The 12,819-nt window shown below is 43.2% G+C and overlaps 1 protein-coding gene across 2 annotated transcripts in view; it reads left to right on the top strand.

Annotated features, from left to right (window-relative positions):
• The window catches only part of Nwk (FCH and double SH3 domains nervous wreck), a 183,176-nt gene that overhangs the window by 72,985 nt on the left and 97,372 nt on the right, over positions 1-12,819 (top strand). For both annotated transcript variants that reach the window (XM_077702725.1, XM_077702724.1), the window contains exons 7-9: positions 1,938-2,001; positions 4,326-4,454; positions 12,016-12,138. In XM_077702725.1, coding sequence (XP_077558851.1) covers positions 1,938-2,001; positions 4,326-4,454; positions 12,016-12,138 — 316 coding nt within the window. The remainder of the gene's footprint in view (positions 1-1,937; positions 2,002-4,325; positions 4,455-12,015; positions 12,139-12,819) is intronic.

The raw sequence follows: 12,819 nt of genomic DNA, 5'->3' as shown, positions 1-12,819 counted from the left end.
GGGTTTCGTTGTTCGCGCTGTTTGACGCGGCTCTCGCAGCAAAGTGAGCTCAGTAAGGTTAGATGGCAGCGGAAGCGAGCAGGCGTAGGCGGACAGCGCGATGCCGGCTGCCTCATCTCCTAAATAAGTGAGAAGGCAGATTGTATTATGTACCCGCACATCATGACGGAACTACGGCGGGAGGCGCTTATAATGAACATACGCGACACAGATCATCAGTTATTGCGAACAAAGGCGGTACTACTGTCGGGCCAGTGATTAGATGCGTGCACCGGGGAGGTATTCTGGGCCCGCACAGGTCATTGAGAACACCACAATGAAATTGTACGGAAGGTAGAAATGTCACGCATTCCGAAAGCGATTCGCTCCTGGGGCGGAAATTTTTCCTTACGTTTTATTTGATTTCTGTCCCTTATATGCACGCTTGGCTTTTTTACATAACTTTAGTGCTGTGCAACACAACCAACTTGTAGCACGCATAACTCCGAGAAGGGGAAAGACTGCACATTAAATTAGGCAAAACCGATCTTTTGCCTCGTTGCGGTGGGAAGAACACAAAGTGAATAAGTAGCCTGAGAGTTGAATTCTGTTGGCTGTTGTGTACGGGGATGAATTAAGTTGGATGAAATAAATTGGATGAATTAAGGACATGCGGAAAAAAAGAGATAACAAAAGGACGAAGGTGAATGCACACACATTCACTCACAGAGCCGCTACTACACTTCACGCCATAAGGTCATCTCTTTGGTCATCTCTTACGAAGATAATTGTCTGGACCACTGCCCTAGCTTTCTGTGCAGGAAGAAAAAAGCGGCGAGGGGGATTCACGGGCAGGGCTTTGAGAACCGCTGCACTAGGGCAATGCAAGTAGGCCCACAAAAACCTTCGAAAGCACGGAAGAATGCCCGTATGAACATCCTGTTAAGCGGGCTCAATGACAGAGTGGACCATAGTGCATGTCGGAGCAGACTGGTGTGCACGCACTGTAAGGCCACTGTCAAGAAGCACACGACGCGTAAATCAATGCTTCGGTCTACCTCTTCATGCGAACGAAAGTACTGAAGACAATTCAAGCAAAAGTTCCCATCTGGTGTTTTTTGAACTTGCCAGTAGCGATTATCGGGGTAAATGAGACAATGTATGTACAGTATTTGTCAAAATTTTCTAAGCCACGCCATAGGTTCCTTAGCTACAAATAATTCAAAACAAAAGCTTGACGTTTAACTGAGACCAAATTATATTATGGAAGTAAGAAAGAAAGGTATTTTATTCAGCCTTCTGGCATAAACGTTCCAGCCTCGCTAGGCAGATAACCTTTAACTTTGATTTTTTTGTGTGTGGCCTGTGCCCTTACGGCATGGGCTAGAAAATTTTGACAAAGACTGTATGTATCGTCCTGAATGAAAGACAGAAGGCTGAAGGACAATCGGCGACATAAGCATGCTTCTTGACAAGCTCTTCGGAGAACGGGCTTTAATGCTGATTCTACTGCCACACGTCTTGTTGAGCACACTTATTTTTCTTTTTTTTTTTTGCGCGGCTTCTTATATTACACTGTGACTGACTTGGGTTATATGTCGATGTTGAACCATCATGAATAAGATTAAGCGCCCTTCTAAATAGAGCGCAAATTCCATATGCTTCGACGAGACTATATTTTTTTTCGTATATGGAAAAAGCTTAGTCACGTAGCTGTTTCTCTGTGATAAATATGCTTTAACTAAATGCTATATGACTGCCTAAATGTTTGATTGGCGTTGTCTTCCTTTTTATAAATCGCCCATCACCCAAATGACATGAGATTCAGCTTCCTTGATTATCGCGTGGCAACATTTGATCGGTTTACATTACGCTTGCTAATAAAATGGGCTCCTGTTGCGATTTCAGTCCGAATCTTCAGTGCCACACTGAACTCAATGGCCTTTGCTCTTTTGCAGGTTAAAAAAGAAGAAAGGTCGCATATTCCAATCGATCACGTCCTTACAAAAGAACAGCCAAAAAGTAAGTACGCTGCCTACTTGAAAGCCACTTTTCTCTCCGAACTGCAACGCCACACACACAAAAATCATCATAATAAGAACGCAGTGCCCGAAGTAAACGGCGAAGTTCTCCGTGATCCAGCTTCCTGAAAACGTGATACAGCATGACCCCGCTGTAGTGAACTTTTACAGTCGGCGTAGAGATCATAGCAAAAAAGGAGTCGTCTGCAAACCTCATCGAAGCATCAAAGAAGGCGGATGATGCAGCAAAACTTGAACTTTTTTAACAATAGAGCTGTTGCAACATTCTACTGGGCAGACTTCAATAAGTTGCCGCCGTTGCGCAATACCAGAGGGGAAATATTAATACGCTGAGCTTATGTGCGGGACCATGTTGTGGCAGCACTGGCGGTCTTTTTAGTGTCCGATGCAGATTTTACTCATTCAACAACCATGCTTTGTTTCTATGACAGTATTTGCTTGGTTGGTGCCAAGAGAATGGCTCATACTCACTCCGGGGGATTGGCCAGGACATGAGTGCTGAGAGAAAAAAAAAATTGTACTCGGGATTAAAAGAAATATAATGAATGCACTTGGAATACTCGTTTAGGGAAAAAGGTGTATTATAACCCGAATAAAAAAGATAAGTAGACTGCCAGAAATTGAGGTACGGCAAGAGAGAGGACACACCAACTATAAAATCAACACTAATGAATAAGGAAAGGTTATAAAAAAAGGACAGCTGTGAGAAGTCCGTAAAGGAATAAAGCAAGAAGATACGGCAGTGAAGGAGAGGCAGTGAGCGGGAAGGCAGTGAGTACAGGCGCTGACAGGTTTTACAGAGCAGCCCACCATGTTGATCTGGCGGCTAGCACGGTATACTGCGCGCGATTCGGAAATTAATGAGTGTACGGCGCGGCGAAGATCCCCGCGGCAAAAACCCGGGACTTTTGCCCCCAACAATAAAATTAGAGAACAGGCAATGGGTGGGCCAATTAATTAGAAGTGTTTTCCAAATATCTTTTTCGTGTATTTGGCGAAGGTGGAACTTTTACGTCTACTTCTGCGCTTGTTGCGAAGGCTGCACTGAATGTTAAAATTATGACTTTTGCCCCGGCGCGGAGACTCCAAAAACTGAAGACACTTTTGCCTTTAAAGTCCGCTGGGGGCGTACGTTTTCTTTACTATAATTATCTTACGTGTTTTCTTTGCGTATATTTTAGGCAGCCACTAAAACGTGGACAGGCATGACATAGCTTGCCGGCACGCTAAAAGGACTAGAATTTATAATCCTCAAAGATGACTATAAACCAAGTCTTCTTTTAATTACGGTCATATGAGCCTAAGAGCCGCATTTTTAATATCCCCAGTCTGCTCCAGATAATACAATTGTAATGCCAAGCTTATTTTTTTTCTTCTTGCACTGTTTGAGCCACCACACGAACAACAACGGCCATCGGTTTTTGCGGCTGCTGCCGCAAATTTCGGCCTCCTATTCATGCACTGCTCTTTCCCCATAGCAGCAAAAGCTACAGGCTACACGGAGGCTTAGAGAACAGAAGTAGATGCCGTGATATCGTAGTGGGGTAATGCAGTATAGGCAAAATATTACTTCGCTGTCTGCAAGAACTGCGGAGAGCTTGTTACTACAAACGCAATCATTCTGTTTAAAATTTGAGTTGCAATACATTCTATTTTGTTCAGTGTGGTACGGAGTAAAGACACGCAGAAGATTTGGCAGTTTTTATACATTAAAAACAGGTCCATACAGCTATCTGTTGATTAATGTAAATTAAGAGGTATTTTCTTTTAGCGGCAATGCCAGCAGTAACTAATAAGCGCACTGGGCATTTCAGCTACCCAGTCATTACTTCGCAAACCATGCTTCTATATCAGCCATCCTCCCCGCCGACTGCAAGAAAAAAATTCTGGGAAGGCAACGCTTTAGCGTCCCTAGTTACAAGACTAGTCTGTTGGAAAGTAAACCTCAGATACCGAAAAATGTCTAATGTCCCGCCGCAAAAATCGTTGACCGCTGAGTACAATATCGAAACAAACCTTGTAGTCAATCACATCTGTCTCATGCGCTCACTGACTATTTATTTATTTATTCAAAGTACCTTACAGGCCTAGCAGACCTGTAAGGTACTAGTTCAGAGTAACCCCGTATTAGGACGTTTCCTTTGCTCCTGCTCACGGAGTGGGTAGTCATGTGCACAGCAGTATACTCAAACGATTTCTCACTCGTCTTCTGATCATTTCCTTACACTTCAGGCGTCCGGCTTTTGTTTGGCCTCGTTGAAAACGAGGACACTGATGCTCCATCTCGCCATCGGCTCTGTGCAGTTCTCGTCCCGACGGGAAGCCTGCGACATCCAGTCGACGAAGGCGCGCAACGACTACATCCTTGCTCTGGTGGCTGCCAACGCACACCAGAGCAGGTTCTACGAAACGGACCTGCCCGACATCCTGCAGGTGCGACGCGCCCCGCCATTCCTTTCACACTGGATCTCTTCCAGTGTATACGTCGTATTTCTTCATCTTCTCGTTACCTCCTTCATACGTGGTGGTAGATCGATAAATGGACGTCTTTAAAAATAGTTTCCTGAGTGAACCGCTGCTCCTTCCGCGCTCAAACTTTACACCAAATTCGCATTTTGTGGTCTATTTCGTTTAACACCAAGAACAAGAACGCAACTTACCTGCTTATTCAGAAAACAAATAAAAACCATTTTCGCCCATGGGAAACCTGGTAGAAACCATCCTGGCAATTTTGAACCAACTTTTTTTATTATTGCGACAGTACGCCCGTTGGCATAAATACTATGTTACAAGTATAGGTTAACTCCCGTTTCGTGAAGAAACGCAAGGAGGAAGCGGTTTACCGCATTTGTAGTGTGGCGTCACCTCGCGTACTGAGCACAAAACACCCGATGCTCCGCATGGCCGGACTCGAGTCGAGTCCGGCCGTGTGCTCCGCGAACCCGCAGCGAAGCAGTATCGGGTGCTTTGGGCTGAATACGGGAGGTGGCGCCACACTACAAGTGTGGTCAATATTGCCAAGATGGTTTGTGCCAGGTTTCCCGTCGGCGAAAATCGTTATCGTTTGTTTTCTAAATAAGCAGGTAAATGTCGTTCTTGTTCTTGGTGTTAACCAAAATATAACCACAAAATGCGACATTCGTGTCAAGAATGCACGCGAACGGAGCAGCAGTTCGCTCTGTAAAAATTGTGGATGTGCTTTGCTCAAAAAGTCTAATCACCAACGGCCACATAGCATGCACGGGCTTAAATGAAGCATTATTAGAAGGAGAGTCTAGTACGCAGCTGGAGGCCATTCTTTTAGCATTGAGATCTTAACAAACTGCCTTTTGTATGCATTTAATTTTTCATACGAATTTTGCTTTGTGTTGAGAGCCTACATTATGCCACTATGTGCCATCTACTTGAACATCGCCATCGATTTCTGTCATTCATTGTCGACACAATGCATTCCCATCGATGTACTTTTCTAAGCTGCCTGAGAAAAAAAGGGAGCGGTGGAGATATTGCTTATATATATATATATATATATATATATATATATATATATATATATATTCAAAAACTTGGGTGCAACCACTTGGAAAACACTAACAAATACTTTATTATATATATATATATATATATATATATATATATATATATATATATATATATATATATATATATATATATATATATATATATATATATATATATATATATACATACAGGGTGTCCCAGCTATCACGCACCAAGATTTAAAAAAAGAGTAAAGGCGTAACTCGAAAGAAACCAGGTGCATAATGTTTGCAGTACTGTGGAGAAGCGGACAGTATTTTTTTCTTTAATGAGACCTAATTAACTAATTGTAATTAATTATATAACTCGAGAAATACTGTCCTAATCACTAAAGTGTCAATGAGGCACTTGTAGGTAACCACGAGGGGCATCTAACTGCGGTATTTTCGGCGATGAACTAATTGCGTACACATTTATTGTGACTGATAAAGGAAACCCGCGAAATATGAAAAATACCACGTGACGGCGCTTCCGCGCGCACCGTAAAGCAACGCCCTCAAACAGGCTGCTTCTGAGTTAGCCAGAATGAAATAGACAAAAGAAAGAAAGAAGAAATCGCGTCCGAGTTTGTTCCTTATCTGCACACGCGTCCCGGGAATCTTGCTGCTGCTGCTCCTTCCATGCATGCTATTATCAAGGTGATGCGCTGTATCTTCGGGCGGGTAACACGCAAAGCAGTTGCTTTCACTCAGATTTGTTTGGGGACGCTGCTTTACCATGCGCGCGTAAGCGTCGTCACGTGGTATTTTTCATATTTCGCGGGTTTCCTTTGTCAGTCAGAATAAATGAGTACGCAATTAGTTCGTCGCTGAAAATAGCGCAGTTAGATGACCCTCGTGGTTACCTACAAGTGCCTCATTGACGCTTTAGTGATTTGGACAGTATTTCTCGAGTTAGATAATTAATTACAATTAATAAATGAAGTCGCATTAACGAAAAAATTACTCTCCGCTTCTTCACAGTACTGCAAATATTATGCACTAGGTTTTCTTCGAGTTACGCAATTTCTCTTTTTTTAAACCTTGGTGCATGATAGCTGGGACACCCTGTATATATATATTATCTATATATATATATATATATATATATATATATATATATATATATATATATTAGCCCCGGCATAAAAAGGGCTACAGCAAGCTTTGGGTATAGAAGAGGGTCAGTTAAAGCTACCAGTAAGCAGAGGAGAAAATATGCACTGCAGAGAGCAACATCGGCACTGACAGACTATATGCATCTATTGTATGAACTGTTATGCACGGTAACGAACTCCCTTACGTCAAGGAACGCTTTGGTTAAAGTTTGTGGATGGTTCCGCGGGCCCAACTGTTTCTGCATAGAAAGGGGAGTGTATACAACCCGTAAAGCCTGTCGTTTCTCCGCTCGGTCGCATAAGAGAAAACACTCAACAAGCTGATGGCCCGCATATTCGATTTGTTGTACGCAAGTGCAGCATATGTCGACAGTTAACTAAATACGATAGAGGTACCCTCAGTGCAGGTGGCGTCAAGGCGAAAAAGGTGTAATAACGCGGCGCCTGATACCGCAAGATGTCATGTACACCGGGACAGAGGTCGGTGAACTCACTCATGAGTCCACTCACTCAGACTCATTTGGACTCAAACTCACGCGTGAGTTTGAGCTTGAGTGAGCGCGAGGCTAGTGTGGCATGGTGAGTTTGAGCTTGAGTGAGTTTGAGCCGAGTGATTCCGACTGAGTGTGAGTCCGATTGAGTTTGAGTATGCCTGAGACGTAGTGAATTCTGAGTCCATTTTGAGTTCTGAGTACATTTTGAGTTTGAGTCCATTTTGAGTTCTGAGTACATTTTCAGTTTAAGTCCATTTTAGTTCTGAGTACATTTTTAGTTTGAGTCCATTTTGAGTTCTGAGTGCATTTTGAGTTTGAGTTCATTTTGAGTTCTGAGTACACTTTGAGTTTGAGTCCTTTTTCTGAGTACACTTTGAGTTTGAGTCCATTTTGAGTTCTGAGTACATTTTGAGTTTGAGTCCATTTTGAGTTCTGAGTACATTTTGAGTTTGAGTCCATTTTGAGTTCTGAGTGCATTTTGAGTTTGAGTACATTTTGAGTTTGATTACATATTGAGTTTTGAGTACATTTTGAGTTCTGAGATCATAGGAGTTTTGAGTCCATTTTGAGTTCTGAGTGCATTTTGAGTTTGAGTTCATTTTGAGTTCTGAGTACACTTTGAGTTTGAGTCCTTTTTGAGTTCCGAGTACATTTTGAGTTTGAGTTTGAGTCCATTTTGAGTTCTGAGTGCATTTTGAGTTTGAGTTCATATTGAGTTCTGAGTACACTTTGAGTTTGAGTCCATTTTGAGTTCTGAGTACATTTTGAGTTTGAGTCCATTTTGAGTTTGAGTCCATTTTGAGTTCTGAGTACATTTTGAGTTTGAGTCCATTTTGAGTTCTGAGTGCATTTTGAGTTTGAGTACATTTTGAGTTTGATTACATATTGAGTTTTGAGTACATTTTGAGTTCTGAGATCATAGGAGTTTTGAGTCCATTTTGAGTTTGAGTACATATGAGTAGCCTAGCAGGCAGCTATGGTTGGCTGTTAAGTTTCATGCGTCACTATGGGCTCAGAATTCAGGTTACCTGCAGGTACGGCACCAATCGCGATCTGCATGATCGGGTGGGAGGGAGGGGGTGTCTGATTTTTTTTAGTTTCTTGTTGAATTTTCATGGCCATAAGCACTTGCTGTATACCTAATTTTCGCGGCTGGGCGCGTGAGGGATAATTGACTGGTGAGGTTATAAAAAAGGGTTGTCTTAACTTTTCCTCCTGACGGATCCACTAAGAGCGTGAGAAAGGGTGGTGGGAAAGCACACGGCGGCGCTGGCGTGCTGGTTGTACGCCTGCTACTGTTAACGGCTTGATATACTAGGGGTCACAAAGGGAGAGGTGAGAGCCGGGGGAAAATGGGGGCGGGGGCTGTCGTTTCTGCTGTTTAAAATGAATTAGCTGAATTCACTGGGCAGCGCCCATTAAGACAGAATAATGACCACATTAGATTGGGTGAAAAAGTGAAACTGATGAGGCTAGGCGTGTACGGTATCAAATGGAAGGTCCGGATTAACGGAATCAAGCGGGGTAAATAAAAAAATGCTTCCTGATTGTAGTCATCAGGCAGTCATAATGAGTCATAGATTGGGTTAAAATTCAAAATGACGCTGCGAGGGCATGTGGGGAATCAAATTCAAGGTCTCGATGTGGGGAATCACTCGGGACGAAAATGAGTTATGGATATATCATAACGTAGTCATGGTAAGTCATAGATTCGGTTAAAATTCAAGTTCATGACGCTAGGGCGTGTGGCGTATCAAATTAAAGGTCTAAATGAGGGTAATCACGTGCTTCCTGATTATTTGATGACATAGTCAAAATGGGTCATAAATTAGGTTACAATTCACAATGATGCCACTGGGTGTCCGGGTCATCAATTTGAAGGTTCCGATAAGGGAAATCACGTGGGACAAAAATGAGATAGTCATGGTTAGTCATTGATTGGTTTAATTTCAAATTGATTCCGCTAGGATGTGTTGGGTATCAAATTAATGGTCTTGATGAGCGGAATCACGCGGAAAAAAATGATTCCTGGTTATAACCATTAGATTGTCATGGTGAGTCTTATATTGGGGTAAAATTCGAAGTTACCCCGCTAGGGCGTGTAGGGTATCAAAGTTACGGTCTTGACGAGGGGAATCACGTGGTACAAATAAAAAAGGCTTCGTAGTTCGAATCATGAGATAGTCATTATGAGTCATAGATTGGGTTAAATTCAAGTTGAGGCCGCTGAAGCATGTGGGGCGTCAAATTGAAGGTTCCAGTTAGGGGAATCACGTCGGACACCTAAATAATGCGTCCTAGTTACAGTTGTGAGAGTCATGGTTATTTTGACTGGTATTAATACCATATGACCCTGCTAGGGTGTGTGGGGTATCTAATTAAAGGTCTCGTCGAGGGGGATCACGTTGGACAAATATAAAAATGATTTCTGGTTATAATTATCAGGATATAGCAAAAGGTATATAGAAAAAGGTACACACTCACACTCACATGCTCACTCACTCACTCACACTCACACTCACTCACACTCACTGACTCATTCACACTCACACTCACACTTTCACTCTCACTCACACTCACACTCTCGCTCACGCTCACACTCCCACTCACACTCCCACTCTCACAGTCACTCTCACACTCTCAAACACTCACACTCTCACTCACACTCTCACTAACACTCACACTCTCACTCACACTCACACTCACACTCTCACTCTCACTCTCACTCTCACTCACACTCTCACTCACACTCACACTCACACTCTCACTCACACTCACTCTCTTAGTCTCACACTCACACTCCCACTCTCACTCTCACTCACACACACTCTTACTCACACTCACACTCTCACTCTCACTCTCACTCACACTCTCAAGCTCACTCTCACTCTCACTCACTCTCATTCTCACTCTTATTCACACTCTCACTCTCACTCACACTCACACTCAACTCACACTCTCACTCTCACTCACACACACACTCACACTCTCACTCTTACACTCACTCACTCACACTCTCACTTTCACTCTCAGTCACACACTCACACTCACACTCTCACTCTCACTCACACTCACACTCACACTCTCAGTCACTCTCACTCTCACTCACACTCTCTCTCACTCTCACTCACACTCACACTCTCACTCTCACTCCCACTCTCACTCACACTCGCACTCTCACTCGCACTCACCCTCACACTCACGCTCTCACTCCCACTCTCACTCACACTCGCACTCTTACTCACACTCACCCTCACACTCACGCTCTCACACACTCTCACTCACACTCTCACTCTCACTCTCACACACACTCTCACACTCTCACTGTCTCAATCTCTGTGAGGCCATTTGATTTCTGAATTTATTTCGAGTTCTCAGCTCATTTTGAGTTCTGAGTTCATTTTGAGTTTTGAGTACATTTTGAGTACATTTTGAGTTTTGAGCCATTTTGAGTTTGAGTACATTTTGAGTTTTGAGCCATTTTGAGTTTGAGTACATTTTGAGTTTTGAGTACATTTTGAGTTTGAGTACATTTTGAGTTTTGAGTTCATTTTGAGTTTTGAGTTCATTTTGAGTTTGAGTACATTTTGAGTTTTGAGTACATTTTGAGTTTTGAGTCCATATTGAGTTTGAGTACATTTTGAGTTTTGAGTTCATTTTGAGTTTTGAGTTCATTTTGAGTTTGAGTACATTTTGAGTTTTGAGTACATTTTGAGTTTGAGTACATTTTGAGTTTTGATTACATTTTGAGTTTTGATTACATTTTGAGTTTGAGTACATTTTGAGTTCTGAGTACATTTTGAGTTTTGAGTCCAAGTGAGTACTGAGTTTTGCGCGCAATGTGAGTTTGAGTTTGAGTGAGCGCAGATGTGCTGCTCAGCATTGAGTCTGAGTTTGAGTGAGTGGCCATTCGGGAAAAAAAATGTGAGTGAGTTTGAGTGAGTCGCGCCAACTTTGCCGAGGTATGCACCGGGATGTAAATTTAGGACGGGTTCCTGCATGTGATAGTGTGTTGCGTACGCCGCCTCAAAAAGGAACTGGAATCTCAGATCGCAAAAGGCACGATGTTACGTAGAGTTTGAATGATCTGAAGCAATGAGCTGGTCGGCACGACTATGTACATGTAGTTTAATGGGCTTAATAATCGGGTAGCATATTATTTTGTAAGCACACCAAGCATGCGGCTTACTAAGGACTGTCGTGAATCTTGGCCATGGTGTGAATGTAGATCTTGAAGAGGAATTATTTAATCAGTTACTATGCCCTATTCACTCGAGTAAGTTGTGGCAGCGATAAATATCACTGCACGGCGTTTTGCGTAAAGCTCAGCATGCGTGGGTGAAGCGCGGTGGGTAGGTTTGATGGCTTGATCGATGGAGAGCGCAGTAAAAATAAACGCTGAGCCCGGCTGGGGTCAACAAACTCAGGGATGCGATTCAGGTTGTGTAGCGCGGCGCAAGGGATGGCGGCCCACAAATCATCCACGCCATTCAAACACCAGTGCATGGGACGCCCCCTCACCGTACACCCTCCATTATTGAAGTTCGTTTTTGGGCGTTGAGAGGCGCTGTGCTTGGTGCCACTTGCTGGGCTCACACAGATTTGTAAAATTTTCGTTCAAACGTCTTGAATTATCTCACATAGACCCCAAAGAAACAGACAGAACTGGCCCCAAAGATAAGACGCAGAAAATAGCTGTCTTTTCCGCTTAACTAGCTTTCTGTCACTTGTCGCGTTTCTCCTGGCGTGTGGAGCAGGCTCGTGCGTGTGTGTGCGTGCGCATTCCATACTCGTCAAAAACGTTTCCTTCCCTTTCTCTCTCAACGCTTGTCCCCGTGCGCAGTCGCTAGACTGCGACGTGTCGGAGAAAGTCAGAGACTACATTCAGCTGATGAGCCGGGCGGAGCTGCTCACCGTCACCGCTTGCCACTCGTCGTTCTCGAGGATCCTCGAAGACGCTGGTCACGTGAGTAGACGCCATCTTTTACGGTTACCGAGACAGTTGTACGTCCGCCAATGTCGACATGGCCCAGCCGGCAATTAGCTTCGTTATCATTCCTCTCTTTCTGTTTTGCTCACTGTGCATTATAAATGAGCATCTTTTGTTTTTGTTTTGTTTTGCGGTTTGAGCATCTAAACCGAAAAGCTTAGATGCCACTAACGCTTGTTAAATTTATAGAACTCTTCGATAAACTTGAAAAACGACATATCACAGAAGAAGCAGTTACATTTCTGTATACGTATCCTGGATGCATCAAATCAATAGCAGAGTTCCACCTCACCTCAAGCAACAGGTAACTTAACGCAACCGCGTAGAAGAAATAGAGCTTTTAGTTTTAGCGTAGTTCAGGTTATAGTAGAACAGCTACATACACAATTATGTTATGGCGTTATTCTCGTACTGGGCGCAATTACGTCAAAATGGCTTCTCACCACCCAAATTCTAGTTACTAATATTTTTTGCACAGTCACAACAGCATGCAAATAACTAATTCTACATAAGTCTACATTGTGTAAGCACAGGGCTTTTCATTTGCTCTCCTCCTTTTAGTTTACTTTCACGGCGATGCGGTACTACTGTGCTGCATAGGACTGCTTGTGTGTTTCATAATAAGTGGCTTCCCATACGGCGCAGTGCTCTGTGGCC

The sequence above is a fragment of the Haemaphysalis longicornis genome, unplaced genomic scaffold, assembly GCF_048455015.1.
Source record: "Haemaphysalis longicornis isolate Haplotype H1 unplaced genomic scaffold, Haemaphysalis longicornis Haplotype H1 scaffold_3, whole genome shotgun sequence".
Classification (NCBI taxonomy): domain Eukaryota; kingdom Metazoa; phylum Arthropoda; class Arachnida; order Ixodida; family Ixodidae; genus Haemaphysalis; species Haemaphysalis longicornis.
This window is presented reverse-complemented; position numbering and strand designations above follow the sequence as displayed.